Here is a 23531-nt window from a genome sequence, read left to right as displayed (position 1 = left end):
AGTGTGCACAATAAAGACAAAGGAGAGTTGTGGATGGTTATGTGTGTGTGTGTTAGTGGCTGAAAGTGAAATAGTAAGAGAGATTAGGATGAGAGTGTGTTATGGAGAGAAAACGTGTTGTGCAGGAAAACAAAGAAAGAGCAGAAAATGCTACTACAGTTTGACTAAATAGGTAAATGTGTTTGCATACGCATTTAGAAATTCATAAGAGACAGGCTCATGTGTACAATTAGGTCCATAATTTGATAGACACGGACATAATTTGTGTGGTTATTTGATATGAAATCAAATAATCAAGATGTGCTTTAACTCTGTGGGTTCAAAATTGTTCAGTAATTACAGCTATTTATATACACTCTGTATTTACAGAGGCTTCAGTTGCGGCTTGTTTGTTTGTCTGTCTTTCTGCATTCATTTAGTTTTGTCTTCAGCCAGAGAAAACCATGGTTCGTGGGGCTGAGATCAGGTGACTGACTTGGGTAGCTTTTGCAATATGCTTTGGGTCATTATCTATTTGCACTGCGACTGGCTGAGAGAGAGTGCATCCCTGTACACTTACAGTTCAACTCGTGCTTCTATCAAAAGTCATATCATCAGTAAATACTACTGCTCCGATTCTACTGGCAACATGGCACTGCCTCTACCATGTTTACAGATAATCTGGTATGCTGGAATTCTCCATTTTTCTTTCTTAAAATCATTTTGTTACAAGTTCATCCTGGTTTATCTGTCAAAAGATTTTTTTTTTTCAGAACTCTGCAGGCTCATGTAGATGTGCTCTGCAAAAGTCTAATCTGGCCTGGCTGCTCCTGAGTGTAACCGGTGATTTGCACCACTTAAACACCGTGTATTTGCATTCATAAAGCTCTTGATTGTTGACTTTCCCAGTGATGCTCCTGAGTGCTCCTTGAGAGTGGTCTTTCTATCTTTTGTGGTTTTTCAGGCCTGTTAGTGTTGCTGAGCTGGTCACTGCACTCATTCTCTGTAAGGATGTACCAGACTGTTGATTTGAACTTTGTTTTTTGGTCTCTCTCTGAGAGGTATTTTTTGATTTATGAACCTAATGATGGTTTCCATCAATTGCACTGACCTCATGTTTAAAATTACAGTGAAAAGGTATAAAATAACACTTTGAATCAACCTAATGTCTGCTTCATTTGTTGTAAAATAATTAGGGGACAGGCCTTGCCTTGCCATGAAACTGCATGTCAGTCAATTAGCTAATCAACTCTGAGCCTCTGAAAATCAGGAACTGTGTACAAAACTGGCTATAATTGCCTGTAATTGTAATTGCACTTCAATGGCAATATCTGATTTAATATCCACTGTGTTACAAATGCAAAACTGAAAAAATGTGTCTTTGTCCAACAAATTATTGACCGCACTGGAGATAAAATGAGTTACAGAATTTTAAAAATGCCTTTTAGGGATAGCAGATGATTTTATCATGAGATGAACAGGAGATAGATTATGTTGTACATACAATAACATCTACAAATGTCCCATTATTTAAACTTCCCTCCTAAATATTGTCAAAGCCACTTATGCCAGCACAATTACAAAACAGTGTTACAACATTATCCCTCTGTGTGAAAAATAATAAAGCCGTAATAATCTTATTACAGTACTTGATGCGTTCCATCGATGCTTTCACATCCAAAGCAGTTTATTGATTTTAACATATTTGTTCATCCCAGCCGTATGCTGCATTAGCCTACTTTTTTCCATTTTTTTTTTCGTGCTGGTCTAGTGTTTGTTTTTTAATGCCATGTGACAAAAACTCATTTTGGTAATTGGACTTTGTGTCTCTTCAGGAAATTGCTAAGTGTCAAATTCTTAAGCCAGCCCTGCAATACCAGCCTTTGAGTGATAATTATAGGCCCTTAAAATCACTCTTACCCACAATACACATATTCAAATTCATAGCAATACAAACACAAATACACACACGCAAACATTCATATCATTGTGAGGACATTCATTGACATTTTGGCATTAAACCCTAACCTAATTGCAACCCTAACTCTAAATTCTTTACTGTCAAACAGCTCATTAAGGGTGTGTGAGGCGTGGACTGAAAGACAAACCAGTCTTTCTAATGGTAAAAGTAACAACACACACACACCAGCTTGTACCAGTCAATACGAGATCAATGTGTGTGTGTGTGGGTGTGTGTTATTGTTTGTTTAGAGCGCTTACTCTCCACGCGTATGATAAAAAATACAGATTTCAAAGCAGCTGTCAAGTGGAAGCTCACTCGTGTCACCACCATCCATTCTGAACGTCCCCAGGAGAGCTGACCCACTTCATGGTGCAATTTGTCTCAGTGACATCCTCCTTCTCTTCTGTCTTTTTCTGCCACTGTCGCCATAAATAAGTGGAGATGACCTCAAAAAGGAAGCAAAGTTAACTTCTGTGTGTGTTTTTTTTTCTACCCATGATGGCACTGTTCTGACAGTAAAATCAATAAGGATCAACAGGAATCCACACCTCTGTCGGTGTGACACAGTTATCCCTGCTTGGCCCCGACTCTGATCTGCTTCAATTCTTCCAGACACCTGCACAGATTCTGAACAGACCGAGAGTGACTGCAAAAAATGTGCATGAATGTTAATGCTATAAAGTGGTTTGATGCTGATGTTAACATGTTGTTCAACTCCCTAGAAAATGTTGTATTTTGTACATTTATGAACTCAAAGCAGAACTTTAAGCCTGCTAACTAGCCACATGTATGAGTTAGAGACTTAAAGTAGTGGTTGTATGAAAAAAAAAAGCAATAAGAAGTTTAAAAGTTGAAGATATGAATAATTTTCCTGCTCTTTCATACCTTTGCTGTGTAACATGGGAGACTCTTTTGCATGTTTAGTTACTGGGCAGTTGGCACAGCTCCACCATCTCCACCATTAAAACTATTAACACACTGCAGATTTTTCTGTTAAAACTTGCTGTCCTGCTTTTGTTGGTTGATGGAAAAGTGGAAATATTGCACAAAACTCAGCTTTATACATTTATTTTCTCAACGCCCTCGTAGCTGCTTGGGGTGTTCCCCATGGATCAGTGCTTAGACCCTTGCTGCTTTTTACATCAGTGTTGAGGAGATGTTACAAGATTATAAAGCTGAACCATCTGCTGGGGACTGTTTCAATCCCTGTGAGGTGTCAGCATCCACAGTGTAGGATGGACTTTACTCAGTTAAAAAAAGTTATGCCCTTGACAGTCATTTGTAGCAATGTTTTACAAGTACAGCGGATGCACAAAAGTTACATTTATTGGTGTGGGAGATTTGGAGAATATATTTTTGTAATACTTGTAGAAAATTATACCGTATCTGGGGGGGAAAAGGGCATAGGGACTGAAGAAGAAGTGAGGTTGAATTATGGAGGTGTTTCACGAAAATCTATTTAAATTGAAAAAAGGCAAAGGCGCCACCCCCTCAAGTCAAACAGAGTGCAAATGTAGACAGACATGCAGAAAAACCACAAACCTCAGGGTCATATTCAGCCCTGCCAGACATATGAAAGAAGACATATTGAATGCCTGTGCAAACTCATTAAGTTAGCATAGAAAAAGCAGTTTATTACTGCATCCAAGGAGACAGGACAAAGGAAAAATAATTGTCTTTCTTGTGGCTAAACACAGAAAACGTGGTGTGTCGCTTGCAAGACATCTGCTCCAGCCTTGTCTAAAATCCAGTGAGTTTCTTTCCATGAGCAGAAGCACAGCTGTTTTTTTTTCCTGCCACGCTCCTGCATGAACAAAGCAATACATCCATTCTATACATGAGTTATTATGTGGAAAGCATTCTCCTCTGTTCGGAGGAGTGCATGCATATTCAGAGACACCTGCAAAGATGCAACTCTTTCCCCAGCTCACTCTCAGGACTTTTTGACAGCATACCCTATTAATGCCCGTCTGTATATTTTATATGCGCTTCAATGCCCCGGCACATTTACCACCCAGTTACTATTTCTTCTATCATCCTTGTTAACGTGCTCTCTCCTCTCTGATTCATCCCTCTTGCACACCTGCAAATGGAACCCAGAGGAGGTGGGCGTTTAGCACATTCTCTTCTCCAGCAGGCCTCCTCATTTGTTTGTTAATTATTAGTTGAGTTGGGAGTTATGAGTTGGCCTGTTTCAGATTTTGACTTTATTAGTTTAGTTTGCTAATGTTAGTTTAGGAGAGCAGTCTCAATCAGACAGTTTCATGGCGTGGGTGGTTTGTGCTCTTCTTTCTCTTTTGTTTTTGCTGGGGTTCCTCTTCTCCTCGGGTCTTCTTGAACTGAAGCAACATTGAGACATCTCATATGTTAGGGTCCTTTAAGCCATGGATTCAGGGACCATGCCAGTATATCAATAACAGAATTTACTAACCATATTTCATGTTAATTATGTAGATCTGAAAATTCTAAATAAACTCTAATGTTGACAAAGAGTTTAGATATGGTACTTTACCAAGTACCACATTCATGTGGTAAAGTAGTATGGCTACGATGTCAAAGAAAATGTAATCTGTAAAAGAGCTAAACAGTAGTTCACATCTTGACAAAGGTCAACAACTTATGCTGTGGGCTGCGGCCTCGTTATCAGCAGGAGGTGAGCTCTATTTAGCGACAGACTTTAAGTCTGAAAGAAACCCCCAAAAAGTATTTGAGCTTCAAAAGCTTTTATCTACATTTGGATACTCATGCACAGGCAAGACACTCTAATGAGCACTATATAGAGTTAAAGTTACATAATTAAATATGCTTTTCCACGCATAGTGGACAAATGCAAATATAAACAGACGTGGTGCTAAATGTTTGAATAGGCTGAGCATTCAAGCAACCAGCAGTTCCTGATGTTGTTTGCAGCAGTCTTACCAACGGCCACCGAAGTTTTGCTCAGTGCACATCAAATAAACCACAGTGGCAACAAATGAGAATTACAGATGCAGTGAAGAACAGATTTGTTTTAGAGATTTGTTTCTGCAAAATGAAAATGTGCTCAATGCAAATCAGCAGCCACACAGAAACTAGTTAAGAATGTATGCATGCATGCAGAGGCGTGAAATAAAACAGCACTGCAGGCCTTTATGACATTACTGTTATAATCAGACTTGGGTTTGTGTGTACATAGTTGTATTGCTACATCACCTATGTTATTCACAAGATTGCTAAATATATCTTTAGATATGTGTGGGGGACATCCTCTTTACAAGTATATATGCAACCTCTGAGACAGTAGACCATATGCATAGCTACTGCTGTGGCTTCCTTTGATTAAGAAACTATGTAGTTCTAGCTGTATCATCATGACAGAATCATGTATGTCAGTTGAGTGGTTAATGAGGAAAAAGTCCCCTTCTATGATCTACTACTTTGTGTTACTCTCAGCACCACTCCTGTGACCAGTAGCAGCAGGCACATAATCAACTTTAATCTCTGCTTCTTTTACTTAATAATTTTCTGTCTCACCCTCTCTCACACACATACAGACCCACACAGAGTCATGCACCCTCATTAAAATTAAGCCAGATGTGACCCTCTTCTTTCCTATTAATAGTCTGCAACTTCAAATTCAAAGTTAGATGTTGAAGGAACAGAAAACTTGTTTACGAGGAAGTGAAATTGCTAACATTTCAAGTTTCTTCTCACATTGTTATATTTTGAGCCAGTGGTTTTCCTGGACCACCGCACAAGCTAGCTCTACAAGAAAGGCAAGATAAGATCTGCAACAGCTCAAGCAGGAGTATCAGTTCACCTCATTTCCTGGCACGTATAGATGTCTTAACACCTCCAAACATGAGTTAGACAGTGGCCCGTCTTCACCTCCATTGCCCATTCAGGCTTGCAAACACTTCCCCTTTGCTATGGATAGCCATTAATTTACTTCCCCTTGGGTCACAGGGTCTATAGCTATTGATCAAACAGCGTTCCCAGCGCTAATTTAGTGCATGTGACACATTCTGTCATGAGGAAAGCGGGAAGGCAGTATTGATTAACATACAGTTCGGCTAGGACCACTGCTGCAGCACTCCATGGCAAGGGCATAATTAACTTCCCAAAGCTCTTAGAGCACTGCATTCAGCTCTGCTCTCCTTTGCCTCGAGTGTTTCTGCAGCTCAGTGCATTGACCACAGAGACAGTTATCAGGACCTCAGCTCACAGTGGAGTCATTAAATCTAAACATGTGTACTGGTGATACTTGTAGACAGTATAAAGAAGCCATTTACTCAGTTGCATACTAACAAATGCACATAGTCCCATTAGTGCATAAAGATGTCTCACCGAATGATTGCTAATAGCATCTATTTTTTGTCACTGAGGTGATTATAAATTTTTAAAATATTTTTTTAAAATATTGGAACCTTCAAAGTTAATCACATAGTAGTCAAACATGAACATGTACAAAACAAAGGGAGTGAGTGGGGCTGTACAGTCATTATGAGCACAAAGTATAACAATTGCTGTATGCAGAGATTTCTCAAGTCTCATCTTGCGTTTCTTGTTGTTATGCTGCCCCCTAGTGACATTTTCAGGTATTAATTCAGATAAACGTTTGCACACTACAGCTTTTTACACAGACAGCTTTTATTTTAGAAAACGTTAAACACCCCCAAATCACCACCTAGTACAAATATGATTTTAAAAACAGTGGGATAAAAAAAAACATACACTCTTTAATTAATTAATTAATTCATAAGAATGAAACCTGATATATATCAATATATATATATCAATCAATTGTTATTATCAATATTTTTAAGTTATTACATTGAAAGAATTTTGCGATTTTTATGCGGTTCATATTAAAATTCCAATTAATAAAAACTGTAAACATTAACCTCCTGTGTTGTAAATCATGTCCTAAATTGTTCTTGTACAATTAAACAGCAATGCTTTATAAAAACATTTTCGTTAAACATTTTGGTTGACAATAAATATGTGCTACATGAAAATAAAATAAAAATCATGGAAGGCACATAAAGTGACATCAAGTTACCAAACTTAAGACAGGGTGTAAAATGTATTAAACTATTGAATAAAAGTCTTATCATCTTCTTTGTATCAGTTTAATTGCAGTTCAGATGGTCTGTCATCGTTATGGATTTGGTCTAAAAAGGCACTCTTTGAAAAACTACTTCAAAATTCAGACATTCAGGCCTCTACTGTAGAGCACAAGCTTTTAGCCAATCTCATATGACGGCATCAGTGCAATGCTGATACGTGATTTACTTACAAAAAAAGACAAAAAATATGAATCCTGTGACATCTCAGTCATTATCAGTGTTGTTGTCATTTATTTATTTATTTCATTTTTAAAAACTGTTTTCCCAATTTTAAAAAATGAGGACCAAAAAATGAACATGATAACTGACAAACCAAACTATTTTTAGCACAGAAAGTCTCCAGAACACAGGACTAGACATAAGGTCATGAGTTAAGAGTTAAATCAAAGCTTAAAGTTCCAGCACTGACTCAACCATGTTAATCTGTTCAATTTAGACTGTGCTCTAGAGACGCTGGGTCAGACATTAAAAACTGTACTTTCCACTACAGTTCAATCTTAGAGATAAAGATTAAAGATACATTTCTAGTAAACGGAAATTTTTGGCTTCTCCTTCAAGAAAAAAATTGAAGTAAAATTAATAAATTATCAGCTGGTTTGGGGTCAAAACACAAAGAAAACTTGAGTTACCAAATAAGTGCTGACCCACTGAAGTTAATATACACTTATTACCTAGATTCTGTTTAAAGCACTAGATCAAAGGCCCCACTTATAATGTCTAAACTCTTGTGGGTTGCCAGCTTCAGTTTGGTTAAAAATATATTCAAACCTTCCGCTCATGGTTAGACCAGCCTATCCTTTATAGCAGAGGTAGGCAGTAAATTTTCTCAAGGGGCTACAGAAGAAAGTGGGAATGCCTTTGATGGCCACTTCAAAATCATTAAAAAAATGGCACGTTTCTGCTAAATTTCCACTTCAAACAGAGTGCTATTTCTATTTTGCTTGTAATTTAATCATTTCATCTTCCCTTTTCTTGATCAGTAAGATTAATCTGGTCTTGAACAAGTGCATTAAAGTCAGGGTCATAGCTGACAGTTGATTTAGACTTCTGTCTACAAACCCCTCTGAAACACTAACCCCATAACTTTACGTGTGCCTCCCTGGAAATGTAACTACACTTGACATCAACACAGCTATTGTGACTGGCCTCTTCAGTGCTGTGAATTCCTCTGCATGTGCTTTTTCTGCTGCTTTCTCATCGCAATTTTTTTATTTTAAATGTGAAGGACTGCCTCTTCAATGCCAAATGCAAGACCTGCATCTGAGAGCTCTGGAAACGCCCCTTGCCTTTCTTCTCATAAAACTAAAATAGGTCCCACATTTGTTTTAGCACTTTGCCCCGGCTGAGTCACCTGACAGCTGTGGTAGCCTATGTCACTGCTCCTCCAATAGTGCAACAAACTGTCTGTGATTCAGTGCTGCTGCCCTGATGAAGTTAACTATTTGAGTTAAAATATCAACAACATGGTTAATTTTTAGCAACACCTCTTGATGTTGTGCAAGTCAGTGCTCACCAAAATATGGTGGTGCAAAATACCACCAAATTGATATTTTTGCAGTATATAACACACTGCAAAAATACCTGTTTCGGTTCATTTCACTCACTTTATGTTACATCAGAGAGAGACTTTGGCATTTTGTCCCACCTCAGCCCCAGCCTATCCAAGCATGGAGTTACCTCCATTACTCCATGTGTCCCTGTCATAGTCCCTTTCATTCAGTGCATTGCTGCCAGTTCCCCAAATTTTTTTGCTATCCCACATACAAAGATGAGTAATATGGCTTTATCACAGACATCACAGCTCTTTTCCAGAGAGAAGAAGAAAAGGTCAGCATTTTCCATTTTGTTTTTCAACTGAAGCTCCAGATTTCCTTGAACCTTCTGGTTAGGTGGCAGTCTTGTTATCGGTGTCTTTAGTTCTTAGATTTAGTTACTGTGACTTTCAGGAATTTCGTTAGCTCCCTTTTGTTGTCCTTCAGTGTCTCTTGTGTCAAGTTAATCTTTCTCTGTTCAGTGTGTCTTACTTCCTGTTTTATTTTGGTAGCTATTGCTCTCTGTCTTATATTAATTGTATCTTCCCTCAAGTCTTGTTACGCTGTCATCAGCTCTGCTCCCAACCTGTTTCCACTTCCGTCATTACCTTCTCTATATATTTTTTCCGTCTTCCTATGTCATGTTATCTGTGTGAGCAGTGTGTTCCCTCGCTCTGTGTATTTCTAGCCTTTTGCCTCTTTGGAGTTTTTGACTTTGTACATTTTCCTGATCAATCTGCATTAAATACTCATTTTTAAGTTTGACTCCTGCATCCTGCATCTTGCATTTAGGTCTGCTTCATTTTTTTTAATCAGGGAATATTAGCACAGCAACTCTCCAAACTTTGCTTAAAGGTTCAGATGTCTGTTCCTGCTCTGCATCAGTCACGTGCTTGTATTTGCAATTTGTATAAGAAAGCCATTCCCTGCTTGCTGACTGAAATGGGACAAACTGCATCATTTATACGTTTTCACCTTTGAAGCCTAAATTCTCATTAAATTCTCATTAAACTCACACAGGCTCGACAGGGAGAACCGAGGGGTCAATTTTGGCCTGTGGACCATAGGATGCCCAGGTGTAACCTGCTAACCCATTGACCAGATCACATCTGTCACTTTCTCTCTCTTCTATTTTAAAAAAGTAAACACTTGCGATGGTCAGATGAGTTTTTCTGAGGATTTGCAGGTAACCTTAGTGCAAAAACACATTTAGATCTCCTGAAAACAGACAACTCCTCCTCTTATTCATGGTCGTGATCTTTGGTATTATGTGACTTGATTTCAAGTATTGGAAAGTTACAGAAAGTGTCAAGTATAAATGTCTGTCTCTTTCATTTATTCAAGCTCAGGAAAAGCTTATGGCCCAGTGCAGAGACTGAATACAATATATAGGTCACATTTATGACCGTGTCATGGTCTAATTATTTATCCAATCACAACAATCCTCAAATTACTTTATTTTTACCCTAGTTTATACAGTATGTTACACTAAGCCAGCTTACCAAGTGGATGCAATTTTAAATATCAATAAGAAACTAAAATAAGTTTGAATGAATCTTCAGCTTAAACAAAAACAAACTAGCAAACACATTATCTATAGAACCTGTATTTTTCTGCTTTCATATTTATCTTCTGTCAATAGAAAGAATATGTCTGCTTCCTGTTCATTGGACCAAGCCTTTTCAAACCCATTTCTTTTGTTGATTTAAAATTAAGTTTTAATTATTCAACTCATAAATGTAGTGACCTAAAAGGCTTGTGACTACCTCCGCCATAGATCCATTATACACTCTTTAACCCCACAGACTCAGCGATGTATACAATGAACCTCACAGCATAATGAACCAATCGTTTTAAACAATTACTCGCTCCTCAGTCACTCCTACCCAAAATAAAATAAATTTAAAATTCAGTTGGTGAACAAAGCCACAGATTTTAGTTCCATTCTTTGTAAAAGGTGCAACGGGTGACTTACTGTATGGTTTTGAAGTTGCCTGCAGGCTAAGTGGCTTTAGTTGTTAAAGTATAAACGCAGAGTTTGAGATAACAACAGCTCTTTGGATGTAACTGGGATTATGATAGAAATGGCCAAAAGTCTGCTTACTCCAGGCCTCGTATGTGGTCACTGTGTCACAGGTGGCACCGAACTGAGCAATTTTTCAGACATCAGGTTGTCAAGGTTTTGTTTTTCCGGCAGGTGAGCCATAACATCCAGGTCTATTGTCGGAGTCATCGCTGTTTTCAGTCTCTAGGGATTAAAGAAGGTAAGGTTTAAGCAATCATCTGTTTGAAAGTAATGTTCAAACAAAGATTTAAAGTAATAATCAGCAAAAGGACTATCTGCAATATGTAACTGGTAGAAAATAGAGCACATATGTAGCTTATCCTTTGTACAAGAGTCTAACCCATCACTGAACACTGCCCTTTTTATCAGCATGATTCAAAAGTCAATGACCGTGTTTGTTCACAAACAGTTTACCGCAATACTGTGGAAATGTGACACTAGTTCCCAGAAGATTGAGCAGACTGGCTTTAGTGATGTTCTGATCCATCAGGAGGTCAACATTTAAACAAACATTTTAAAAAACAAATCTTTGATAATACATATGTTTCTGTCACATTCAGGAACAAAGCAATGCCATCGGATTAGATTTAAATTTTGCTAATTGCTAGAATGAATAAAGTAAACATGTCGAATAAATAAGTCAAAGTTTGTACAATCGTATATGCTCACCTGAAGAAGAGATCCTTTATTGTTATAGATCTCTTGTATTGCACCAAAGGGGATCCATACTATAGAGACCAAAGAGACGCCCCAGCCCACCCATTCAGCCCACACTGGGTATTCGTACTTCCCATAGTGAGGAGGAGTATACTGAATAATGCTGGAAACCAGTATGCACTATATAGAGAAATGGAGAACAGTGTTATAAACTACTTTACTGGTGGTTTTAGGTGCATTATTTAAACAGGACTCACCAGCACCAACATGGGGCAGAGCAGCAGCCAACAGACTCGGAAGTAGATGTTTGGACTTTTTCCTAACATCCTCCTGATCATTAAGGAGATACGTGGGACACCTGAAAGAAATTATTTACTTATTTAACCCCTTCTTGCAAAGCGTTTTTGCAGGTGTCCACAAAAATATTATGACTAAACTGCTCATTGAAAAAGTGAAACTCTATATCATACAAATACAGCTCTGAAAAACACTGGCAGCTTGAAATAATGTAAAAATGGAGATGGCCTATGTTAAACACTTCTGTGCTTGTTAGCAGTGACTGACATTGACATTAACATAAACAAAAAAGTGAATTTTACCAAAGATCCAACAGACGGCAACAACCTCAAAGAAAGCCAGGAACACGAGAGAAACTACAGCAGTGTAGTGGTCCATCAGCTGAAACACGTAGATACCTCCCTGTGATGGAAAGATAAATGACAAAACAGTAACTCTTACCACATCCTCAAAATGTGTTTCCCTGAGAAGTGTCTTATATACTGTACCTTAGTAATGTGTGGAATCCCCAGTGCAAAGCAAACAAAGCACACAGTCAGGACCAGCAGCTCTTCTCTCTTCAGGAAAGGCAGAACTTTGGCTCCAAATTCATCCTTTATGTAAGTCACAGCTACCTCAACTGTGGCAAACTGCAGAACAAAAGATTTACTACAAACTCATTGGTTCTCTGCAGACCTTGGAGTTTTAAATCATAATCACAGTCATTCAGATGTCGTACGAGTTTGTTTCTCCTTGTTTTGCATGTCTGTCTTACTGTCTGTGTTGTGACTGGCAGACATGTCTCAGCACCTCAGTCCTCTAGCACTCAGCCTACCAGCTCAACTCAGACAGATGAGCATTCTCCAGGTTTCTCAGCCTGCATGCTCTGTCTCCCTTGATCCATCTTAGCTTCATCTTAACACTTGTATATTTATATTAAAGTCTTTTACATTAAAGCAACAGCAGTATGGTAATAAAATATCCAAACAGTCCTGGCAAACCAGAGTGAGGTTGAGAGACCTCTTTTGATACAAGTGTGCAAATGTTTCCTTTGAACTCTAACGTGCAAAAGTTAAAGTTTGTTGTAAAAAATGTAATTAAATGTACAGCGCTGCAGATGTTAGGATGTTTACCTGACTGTCCAAGCCCAGACACAACAGCATGATAAAGAAAAGTGGAGCCCATAGCTGAAAGGCTGGCATGGTTGAAAGGACTTCAGGGTACACAACAAACACCAAACCAGGACCTGAAATATAACACAACAGAGGACTTGTTGCTATTTTACAACGCAGACATACACAAATGCAGGATATCCGTTGCTATTCCAGCTTCCATTGGCTGAGCTGTACTTTAAATGAGTATTATTTGGAGCGTATTTTGAGTTCTGTTAAAATCTAAACTGAGATCCATTCAGTTTTAGCGACATGTACGTATTTCTTTGCTTGACAAGAGTTATGAGATAAATACTTAGCTCAGTTTATGGTGAAGTAAAGGACTCAGAAATTTTTAAGATAACTCTAACTAAAGTGTGACAAAGTACCACAATGTTTTTTAATATTCTCCAAGGTCTTTCATTCATGATATGAGCTCCTATAAAAAACTGAACTCATGTAATTTCATAATGGAAGCTCTGATTTATCACAAATTGGGTGTGGCAGTGGGCAGCGAGTTCCTCTACATGTCACCTACAATGTAAATATCTTGGCGTATTGAGGAAACAAAGCTTTAAATTTTAAAAGTACAGTACAGTTTGCTTTTTGTATGGTTCGTCATCAAAACAAGATCATCTTTGTTATTGTTAACAAAGGTGGGCTGATTCACCTGACAAGCCTCAACAGTGATCCTTATTTATAAATTCTGCAGTTAAACACAGCCAGACTAACTAGTTTAGCAAGTGCAGTTCATTTAGTTTTGGCACCAGACATGTGGTACTGAAGTGTCCCTGGATAAGGTTTCACTAAATGTCAATGTGATGAGATCAAATGATGCTCAGTTTAAATGACTAATAATGGAGTTACAGCTCCTGCAGAAAGGTGGAATACAGGATATTTTAACCAATAAATAATCCATCTAGAGAAGAGTTTGAAAAACTCATCACAGAAAACACATACACTTGATTTACCTGATTGTACTTAGTATCTTGGATCCTTCAAGTTTCAGTTAATCATGTAGCTAGACAATAATATTTCACCTGCACGTAGAAATTAGCGGCACCTTACAGAAGCAGACTGAAAGACTGTACTTGGAGATTCAGGAGGATAAGAGAACAAAACTAGTGTACAGTGAAAAAGTATTTGCCCCCTTTCTGATTCTTAATATGTTGCTTATTGGTAACACTTGAATGTTTCAGATCATCCAATATGTTTAAAGATTTTACAAAGATAACCCAACTCAAGGAGTGAGCCCAACTCCTGAAAAGCATCCCCACACCATAATCCACTAATCTTTACACTTTGCACAGTGCATTCAGACAAGTACCGTTGTCCTGGCAACCATCGAACCCAAACTCATCCATCAGAAACGCGAAAGCGTGATTTGTGACTCCAGAGAACATTGCTGCTCTGGAGTGGAGTGGTGCTGTGCTTTACACCACGTGGGCTATAGCTCAGTCGGTAGCGCAAGTCACCTACTGATCAGAAGGTTGGTGGTTTGATCTCCATCTGCTCCAGTTTGCATGCCAAAGCTACTAACCCCATGTTGCTCTATGAATGTGTATGTGTGTTAGATAGAAAAAGCACTTACATAGAAAAAAAAGTTTTTGTATGAATGCAACTTCTAATGCATTTTGAGTGCTTAGTTAGAGTTGCCATAGTTACCATTTACAGCATCTGATGCTTTGCATTGTGCTTGGTAATGTAAGGCTTGGATGTAGCCGTTCAGTCATGAAAACCCATTTCCATGCACTGTTTTTGAGTTAGTCTTTAGGCCACATGAAGTTTGGAGTTCTGTATTGATGGAAAGTTATCGACCCATTCTTTCAGTCGTGTTTGTAGAAGCAGTCTGAATGCCTAGGTGCTTGGAAGTGATTGGAATTCATTGATTTGGATGGGTGAGTGAACACTTTTGGTAATATAGTGTATCTGACCAACACAAACTGCAATCAAGCAGTCTTGTCTAAGGGACACTTATTAAAGAATACAGTTTCTGAAGAAAGTGCAACCAATTAAGACCAAAGGGATTTTTCAAAGTAGATCAGATTTCAACATCTGATGACAGCTGACAGGAACTGTTTGACATTTATTCAGAGGATTTTTATCTGAAAACATGCAATCTCTGTCTTTAATAACTCACTGCACAACGGCTGATGCTCATGCTTAAATGATGTTTAAACACTTAACAACACTTTCATTAAGCTACACTCTCCCACACACGCATGAAAGATTTAGTACTGTTCATTAAGCTGAGAAAGCCTTACTTGCAGTTTCCACTATAGTATGAAAATTGAATTTGCCATAGTGCAGTTAGTGTAGTTGAGATTACTCTACTTACAGCAACAGACGATGAATACTACTCCTTATATGGAATAAAGTGAATTTTCCATATATAATTAGTCAGGAGCCACTTTAGGAAACTGCATCCAGATGTGCACATCCTGAAATCTGCCATTATTTTCCATGGAAAGAGGAGACATGTTCCAAGGACAAGGAAAACAAACATCAGCTCTTAAAACAAGCCTGGGATCTGTCTCCAGTCCTGAACTATGATCATCTATCATGACTCTCTCTTCTTTTGAAAGCCTTCAAAATAAAACAAAGCTACAAGTCTGATGTTGTTTTCAGGGACTCACCATCTGTAGCTATGTTGTCCACAGGGAGGTTATGTATATGAGACATGTAACCGACAGCTGAGAAGATCACGAAGCCAGCCAGGATACTAGTGAAAGAGTTGGCCACTGATACAATCAATGCATCCCTGGGAAAGAAAAAGGACAACGCCTGTGAAATGTGGTTTATTGCTGTCGTGTTATTATCAAGCTTGCACTTTATCAGAAATGTCTGAGGCCTTTAATGCTGCATTAGCACCCCAGGATCTCTAACAGCAAAGCAAATTTTGAAGGAAAATACAACAAAGCAACTTGTTCCATAAATAATTTAACTTTGTTCCCCACCTGCTGTGAGCAAAACAGCTATACAACCACATGCGCTCAAATCACAGGCAACCAAGACCACTGCTGCTCATCAAGGAAACTGTCAAGTTTATAGTAACATGCTGTGTCTGCATTAACTACAAGTAAAAGGTCAATATAGCATCTTTTAATTTACTGTGTATTGAAGTCAAGTGAACTCACACTGGGTTTTTTTCAGCTTTTCGTGTTCGTCTTATTATAAAATTACTGCTTTTTCCACCCTGTTTGAGCTTTTTTTAGACAGAGTGTGATGAACGCTTACCTGAGAATGTTGTTGTTGAACTTGTTGTAACTTGCCATTGAAATCATCGAGCCAAATGCTATTCCGAGTGAGTTAAACACCTGGGCAGCTGCATTAAGCCAAACCTGTGTTAGAGACAGAGGAGAGCTCAAGATCGATGCGAGTATAGTTTCATTTCATTTGGATTTGAAGGCCATGGAAATGTATTTTCTTTATAAGCATTTTCCTGCAGAGCTGAACAGTCTGGAGTGAACTCAGATGAGAAATCTGTACGTTGTTATTTTCAGCGGACAAAGTCATGTCTAACATCTTTGTACACTGCCTGCAGTTTAGGAGCTATTGGTGCTAATACCTAATTATAAACACTGAAACTATCTATAATACTGTGAATGTACCCCGTTAACATGTGACCTGTGTTAGTGGTCTGTGGTGTCCCGCACTGGGACGCTGGCAGCCGGGCCCCCGATTGTTGTATGTATGATGGATGTAGTGAAGGAGGACATGCAGAGGATTGGTGTGACAGAGGAAGATACTACAGATAGGGTGAGATAGAGGCAGATGATCCTTAAAGGGACCAGCCAAAAGAAGGAGAAGAAGAAGTATTTGTCATGGTCTTCCTATCCTCCCTAATTTTCTGTCAAGGTTTGTTTCTTTCTCTCTCTCTTTCTTTCTCTCTCTCGGCGTTCTCTCACCTCTCGCTATCAGTCATTGTTTGTTTTTATCTGTGCTCCGGGGCAGTACTCACTGTCTTGTTCCCGCCTTTGGCTCTACACACCTGCCTGCAATTAACCACCTGTGGCCCATAATGTCAGTCTTCGCTGGATCGTTGCACTACCCAGTTAGCTCTGGCTCTTTGTGAAATGTTTGCTCGTGGTTTTTCACCTTTGGATGCTGACAGTGTTTCTCCCTCTTGTCTACAGACCTGTCCTGAATTTCCCTTCCTGGGCTGTGGTGAGCCAGTCTGTCTGAGAGTATTTGTTTTTAAAAATACATATTTGCCCTTCTTGCAGTCATGTGAAAAACAAGGTTTTCACAGGAATAACTACACCCCATGATTCAATAGCTTGAAGCATCTTTAGCAGCGCTAACTGAAGTAATTGTTTTCTGTAAGCCTTTATCAGTCTCTCACATCATTGTTGTTCAATTTTTAACAATTATCATGTAAAGGAAAGACTGTAGAGTTGTAGTTCTTTGGGTATTTTTATTTTTTTTTGCAACAGTTTCTACATACAGTCATGTGCTTTTCTTTTCACATCACTGTACGTGGCCAAGGAACCATCTCAACTTTTAAACAGTTCATGGTTGAAATAAACTTTTCAGATCTGGCATGCTTCAAGATTGAACCTTGAGCAGGCACAAGTTAAAAGGCTACTCTTTCAAAAGGGACACTTCAGGCTCCAAGAAAAAAAAAGAGATGGCCTGTTTTGTTTTGTTTTTCTTTCTGAACGCAGACCAGTACAAACTAGTACCAACATCCCAATGTTTAACCAACATCCCAGAGATGAGTAGTCTCACCTTCACTTCAAACAGTTTGCTCCATACCGGTGTCACAAAATAGAGGATACCATTCTTGGCTCCAGGAAGCTGCACATTGTTGATGAGGAGGGCAAACAGGATGAAGTATGGAAACACAGCAGTGAAATATACTACCTATAGAAAAAATGGCAAAAAAAACAAATGGTGAATGTCAGCTTCAAATCCCCCCCAAAAACAACCTTCATCACAATCACCACTACACAGCAGAAACCATTTTTCTCACCTTTCCTGTGGATTTGACTCCTTTAAATATACATAAGTACACAATAACCCAGACCAAGACAAGACACCCAAAGAGTTCCCAGCGAAGACCACCTAAATCTTCAATACCGCGAGTCTTTTCCAGAAGTCTGTTACTGTGAGAAAGAAAGAAAAACATGTGATTATCTTCAAATACCCAGAAAACTCGAGATAACTGTGATTATAACATGTTAGTAAAGCCTGACCAGTATACAGTACAATGCACTCACAGAGAGAAGAAAAAACTACAAAACATTTTGAGTTAAACAACAAAAACCACTTTAAATTTGGTAAAAGACACTTCACTAATGACTAATGAGGGTTTTCAGTAACTTTAAGAAGAAGACAACATGATGTGAGTGAGCGCTGCTTATACAGCACAATAGTGCCATACAGAGTGAGCTGCAAGGAAGTGACGTCTTCTCACTCAAAGAACTGTTGGCTAGCAGACTGCAGGTGGGTATCATTGCCAGGAAAGCCGCTCGAACAGTTTCCAACAGCATTCCAAGTGTTGTTGCAGGACTTCCAAGGCAGGGTCTCCATTCCAAAGGAGTTGAATAAATAGTAAAGTGCCCAGCTCATGAGCACATTGTAATATGTGCAGAAAACGAAGGAGATAACAACTGTGGCCAGACCAACACCTGCAGAGTGACACGTGGGGATAAAGACAGCAAAGTGAGAGACAGACACAGTCGTGCCAACTGTGGGAAAGAAGATGTACGCTTTGCTTTATTCTCATACCCAAAGCATCACTGAGTGCCAAATACTTGGGCCTGATAACGATGGCATATATGTTTTGTAGAACAACAAGAGAAGAGCCAGTATCATTAATAACCTCTGCCCAGTTTCACCAATACACAGCCACAGATGTGACAATTTCCTGGGGCCTTTGAGTAGAAATTACACCGTGTTGTTCAGCAGGTGAATATAAGAGACTATTGAGTAAAGGTGAGATCAAAGCCATTCAGCAGATGGAGATTATTCAGTCTTTTAACACTTGTGGTTCTGAGCTGCGTGTCAGGTTTCAGACTGGGGCGAGTTTATCTGTAAATACCAAACGCAACTTTCAGCCTCCTCCTCAGGGAATTCAGAACAATGACTCGGTTAAAGAGCTTGCCATCTGGAACAGGTATACAGGGTCATTAATTAGCTGAAACGTCAATCTTTTTACATACAACAAAAAAATCTGCTGTTCATTTGCTGTGTCAGACCGTTTTATGTGTTGAGATCAATGGTTAGAAGACTAGGCTGCCATCTTTGGGAATACTGTACACTTATTTGTGTGCTTTGGGAAAGTCATTAAAATGACAGCTACAAGTCTGTAATTTAACATTTGTACAGTTGTTTTCCTTCATTTTCAAGTCTGTTTCCTAAATAGAGACTGCTGGTCATCTAAGGAGAGGTACTGAGGATTAAGAGACACAGTTTTGCACCTCGACGTTTTCAACTTTTGTGCTTTTTTTGTATGCCAATTGATTTTTATGGACTTTTCAACAAATTTGTGCTGTTTATGTAAGATTAAACATTCACTGGAGTATTTTTTAACACTCGTGTCTGTACTTCTACTTAAGTAAAGAAAGCCTGTATTTCTGCCACCTCTGCACAGCTGCTGCTCATTGTCAAAAGGCTGGAATGCCATGCGCCACAGTCTGTAAAATATACATGTCTCCATCTAGTAAAATGTGGAAGGAGAGGCAGCTGAATAACAGCTCTGAGCAAAGGAAAACCCTCTAATCTCCAGGATCAGTGGGAACCACTGCTTAGTAAGTAAGCGCTACTTCCTTTTGTTATCACCTGTTTGCCTCTTTCACACTAAATATTATTTCATATTATATAATTTCACACTGCCAAAAAATCCGAAACAGTTCAACTAAAGAAAAGCAAGACAGAGTAATTAGAGTATTGTTAGGATTAAGGATTAGTGGAGTAAATCAGACATGGGTATATTTGCTATAGTTGTGGGCAACTGCATCATGGATCACAGGTACATGACAGTAAACTGCACTCGAATTGCACAGGTGAGTCATTCAGAAGAATATACAGAAAAAAAAAAGACTACCTGCTTTGGGCCCTTGCTTAGCACAGAGCCTTAACCAGGAAGAAATGAGCGATAAATCAAGTGAAGGACCCAAACGTTTTGACCGGGTAGATAATCTCTGTCCTTAAGGAGATAAGAAAACTATGGAGAAAAATCCTCAAGTTAGAACAAGACAGAAAGCATTGTCATTTCACACCCACAAGTAGAGATTGTTGATGGCTGGTCTCTTGTTTGATTTAGAGGGATTTAGACAGACTGTCGGTCCTCTCAGAGTCCACACTTTTCATTTTCTGGAGATGTAAAACTGTGGGAATGTCTCAGCTTCTGTGTTTTTTTATAACAACAATCGAACGTTAAGCAACATACTGATCCACATGATTGGCCTACTTTTTGATTTTTAATAAACTAATGCAGACTCAGAGAGAACATCTTCAGTCGCTCGTGATTGACTTAATTATCACTGATTTTACTGACGTTAACTTGATCGTTTGAAGGGTTCAATCATACCTCACAAAGTTAAAATACATGCAGTCACAGAGGTTAGAAATTTGGCTAAACAAGTTCTCATCCATCAACATGAAAAAAATATGAAAGAGAATAAAGCAGGATTTATTCAAACCAAAGCATTCAGACACCTGCATGCCTTCACCATGGCTAAATATTGATAAATAATTTAAATATTTATCTAAGATCCTTTTTCACTTTACACTGAATGATAATGTGGGCTTCATGGCTGGAGGAAAGCAGAAAATCCACACATGAGGTCTTTCATGTTTTGCATAAATTATTCCCGTTTTTCATGATTGTCAAGTTTAAAAAAGACTTGCTTCTGTCAGGGTGTGGCAAGATTTCAAACCATCTCACTCTCATACATGGGTTGACTGCACTTTGTGCTTGGTTGTCATTATAAAGTGTGTTGCTGTTTGTGTTTCTTAACCCCTTGCAGCTTTAACTCATCCTTGGCTGAAGACTTTTCTTTTTTCCATTTCTGTGTGTCGTCTGATTAATATGCTATGTTTTAATGTTGACAGCAATTATCTTTGAAATAAACCCAGATATAATCTTGTGTTTTCATTGTGTTACAAATTTTAAATACATCAAGCTTGTCTGACCTCTTTTACAGTTATCTGGGTTGGTAGGGCAGTCCATTTTAGAACTCACTGTTCAGACACTGTATTGATCAGCTGGAGTTTCTGGTGCTGTTGGCTAATAATTAAATATTTTTCTGCAAATATATGAGTTGGACTCTTGGCTTTGGATTTTGAATTTGAAAACAAAGAAAAACTGTGTATGCATGCAAAGCCAGCCTTTTTAAAGGTGGTCCAACAACAAAAATAAATAAGTCTACAAAAATGTTCCCCGTCATATTAGCAGAGATTCACCGTCCTGGAGAGTCACTTACCTTTCAACAAGGGACAGATTTTGGCAAAAGCATGCACCGGCCCTAAACGAGTATACTGCCCAACAGTAAACTCCATGAAGAGAAGAGGAATGCCACACACGAGCACCATGGTAAGATAAGGAATCAGGAAGGCACCTGAAGAAAACAAAATTTAGCAGGTTTACACCTCTTCTGAATAAACCAGCTGCAGAAAATTCCAAATAAATATTACTGTCAATGTTCAGATGACAATAGTAAGCTCATAGTGATTGTTTTATAGTAGTCATATATTTATAATAACTTAGTAAGTAACTGCTGAATATTCTGTTTAACCAAATCTAGACAGCTTCTATGCTGTTTGGAAGTAAGTGTTTGTTTGTTTGTTTGTTCCTTTGCTTGCTTGTTTTGCTGAGTCATTTATGCAACAGAGTAAAATTTCCACTAGAGGCAGAATTTGCTTGTATAATTTTTTTGTGATGATTATCAAAAAGCATACAGCTGATGCTCAATTTCTATTTCCTAAATGCTGGTGTCAAATATTTTATTATCATGATAAATGATTATGATATTTTATACCAGAGCAATGTCATTTCAACCCCAGATTTAAATGTTTCTGTCACCGTGCTTAAGGAACCCACGCACATGTATGTGCCACTTTTCAAATATGTGCATGAGGGAAAAATAGCAGGAGGTGTAATTGCGGTTGTCAAAGTTTGAACAAAGTGTATTTGAGCATTATTGACGAAATAATGATGAAAAAAAAGCATAACTGAAAACATAACTAAAAGTAGAAAGTAAATCTGAAATTTACAGAAAATGTGTTTCTTTTAAGTTTATGCCTGTTTCTACTTATTTATTGAAGTATGTATGAAATATTAAAGTCACTAAGAGTTAAACCCTTTTTATTGTCTTTGCATTTTCTCATTCAATTTTATATTAAAAGTTATTTTGAAACAAATAAAAAATATATCCATAAAACACATCAGTAAATAACTAAGTAACCCTTGCTGACCACTCACGGTTAATGTACTGTTTAACAGACTACACAGTCACTGTTACATAACTGAAGAATCATGATAAATGATGGAGTGCAGGTAACCAATCATTTTGACTCTAAGTTAACCTGTGAATCAGTGATATTGTATTTTAAACAGCCAGAGCACACTTTTGCGAATTCCCGGGTTAAATATTAATTAGTTACATTGTTTCACAGAAGTACTACAGTGCTAATTATGATGATGATTTTTTTCACTCCATGCAGAAGCCTAATAAACTAAAAAATAAAAAAACAGTAGCTGCTGCTATGTTTACGGTCTGCTTCGTTTTCCGTGTCTTCAGCACTCTTACCTCCACCGCTGTTGTAGCACAGGTACGGGAATCTCCAGACATTACCGAGTCCCACGGCGTAACCCACCGTGGCCAGGATGAACTCCAGCCGCCCGCTCCATGTGGGTCTCTGAGCCTCTGCGTCTGCGGGCATCTCGGCGATGCCTTTGAGATCTGCAGTACCTGATCCCCTGCTATCAGAGGTTTCCCCTAAGTTCCCCACACCGAAATCCATTGTAGCTTAGTGATGAAGGTAAAGAGGGTTTTATTAAATCAAGATGATTCGCGCTTTAATTTGGCACAACAAATAAGTTGACTAGATTTGGTAGAGTGATGTAAAGAGAAGAGAAAAATGAACTTCTAGAGGGTCTGAACCAAAGATGTCTGAGGATAAAAGGGGATGATATGCGCTACCAAGACAGCAACGACATCCCATACAACCCAGCCCGGTGTCATGTCAAGGCAAAGCCCACTCCTTCTTGTGTAAGCCTGCCTTTTCACCCTTTTGCCGGTGTTCCGGCTACTGTCAAACAAGCGTGGGTGTTTTGGATTGGCCCGTTCCCTTTATTTCCAAAATAAAATCAGAATCAGAAGACTTTATTTATCCCCGAGGGACAATTAACAAACCCCTCAATTAACAAACTTTCCTTCTGTCCGAATCGCACCCTTTTCATAATTGACAGACACATAAAAAGAACCATTAACTAAGTCTTCTGGCTGGTTTCAGCACAAAATAAATATGAATGTGATTCAAAATATCCCACATCAAATGAGGAGAAGATTTTAAACAGGGAAAAAAGAACAAGCTGTGACCCACGTGGAGTACACTAGCCCAGACAGTGGTAGATCGTCTTGCATCCCTCTTTTATCTTGAAAGGAACCCGTTAACTCCATTCCTGCTCCCGCTCCGCTTTACTGGCCTGATGCGAGTTTGAATCACATGAATAGATCACTGGCTTTGTTCGTTGTAATATTTACCATGTAGACCAGTTTCCTTCACTGGCATAGCGGAAAACTCATAAAGAGGGATTACTCTAGCCACTGCAAGGAACCATCAATCAAG

General features: G+C 38.6%; 1 protein-coding gene across 1 annotated transcript; it reads right to left on the bottom strand.

The window, feature by feature from the left end:
• Positions 1-6559: 6559 nt before the first annotated feature.
• Positions 6560-22933, bottom strand: si:ch211-225b11.1 (uncharacterized protein LOC561694 homolog). The gene is made up of 13 exons (XM_031755415.2): positions 22490-22933; positions 21164-21298; positions 18151-18364; positions 17707-17839; positions 17463-17597; positions 15969-16072; positions 15368-15492; positions 12714-12826; positions 12090-12230; positions 11904-12003; positions 11562-11662; positions 11317-11484; positions 6560-10830 (listed from the first exon to the last, which is right to left on the bottom strand). The coding sequence occupies exons 1-13, from the start codon at positions 22701-22703 to the stop codon at positions 10705-10707; spliced, it is 1809 nt and encodes a 602-aa protein (XP_031611275.2). The 5' UTR covers positions 22704-22933; the 3' UTR covers positions 6560-10704.
• Between the last annotated feature and the right edge of the window lie 598 nt (positions 22934-23531).

Source organism: Oreochromis aureus, linkage group 12 (genome assembly GCF_013358895.1).
Source record: "Oreochromis aureus strain Israel breed Guangdong linkage group 12, ZZ_aureus, whole genome shotgun sequence".
Classification (NCBI taxonomy): Eukaryota; Metazoa; Chordata; class Actinopteri; order Cichliformes; family Cichlidae; genus Oreochromis; species Oreochromis aureus.
Note: the sequence above shows the minus strand (reverse complement) of the source record. Positions and strands in the feature narration are given on the sequence as shown.

Excerpts from the sequence above, each read along its gene's own strand:
- si:ch211-225b11.1 (XM_031755415.2), bottom strand. The coding sequence starts at position 22,703 with ATGGATTTCGGTGTGGGGAACTTAGGGGAAACCTCTGATAGCAGGGGA. Across the intron at positions 16,073-17,462 it reads GCAAACTGTTTGAAGTGAAG|GTTTGGCTTAATGCAGCTGC; the intron begins GTGAGACTACTC and ends TCTCTAACACAG. Across the intron at positions 12,004-12,089 it reads GGATTCCACACATTACTAAG|GGAGGTATCTACGTGTTTCA; the intron begins GTACAGTATATA and ends TTTCCATCACAG.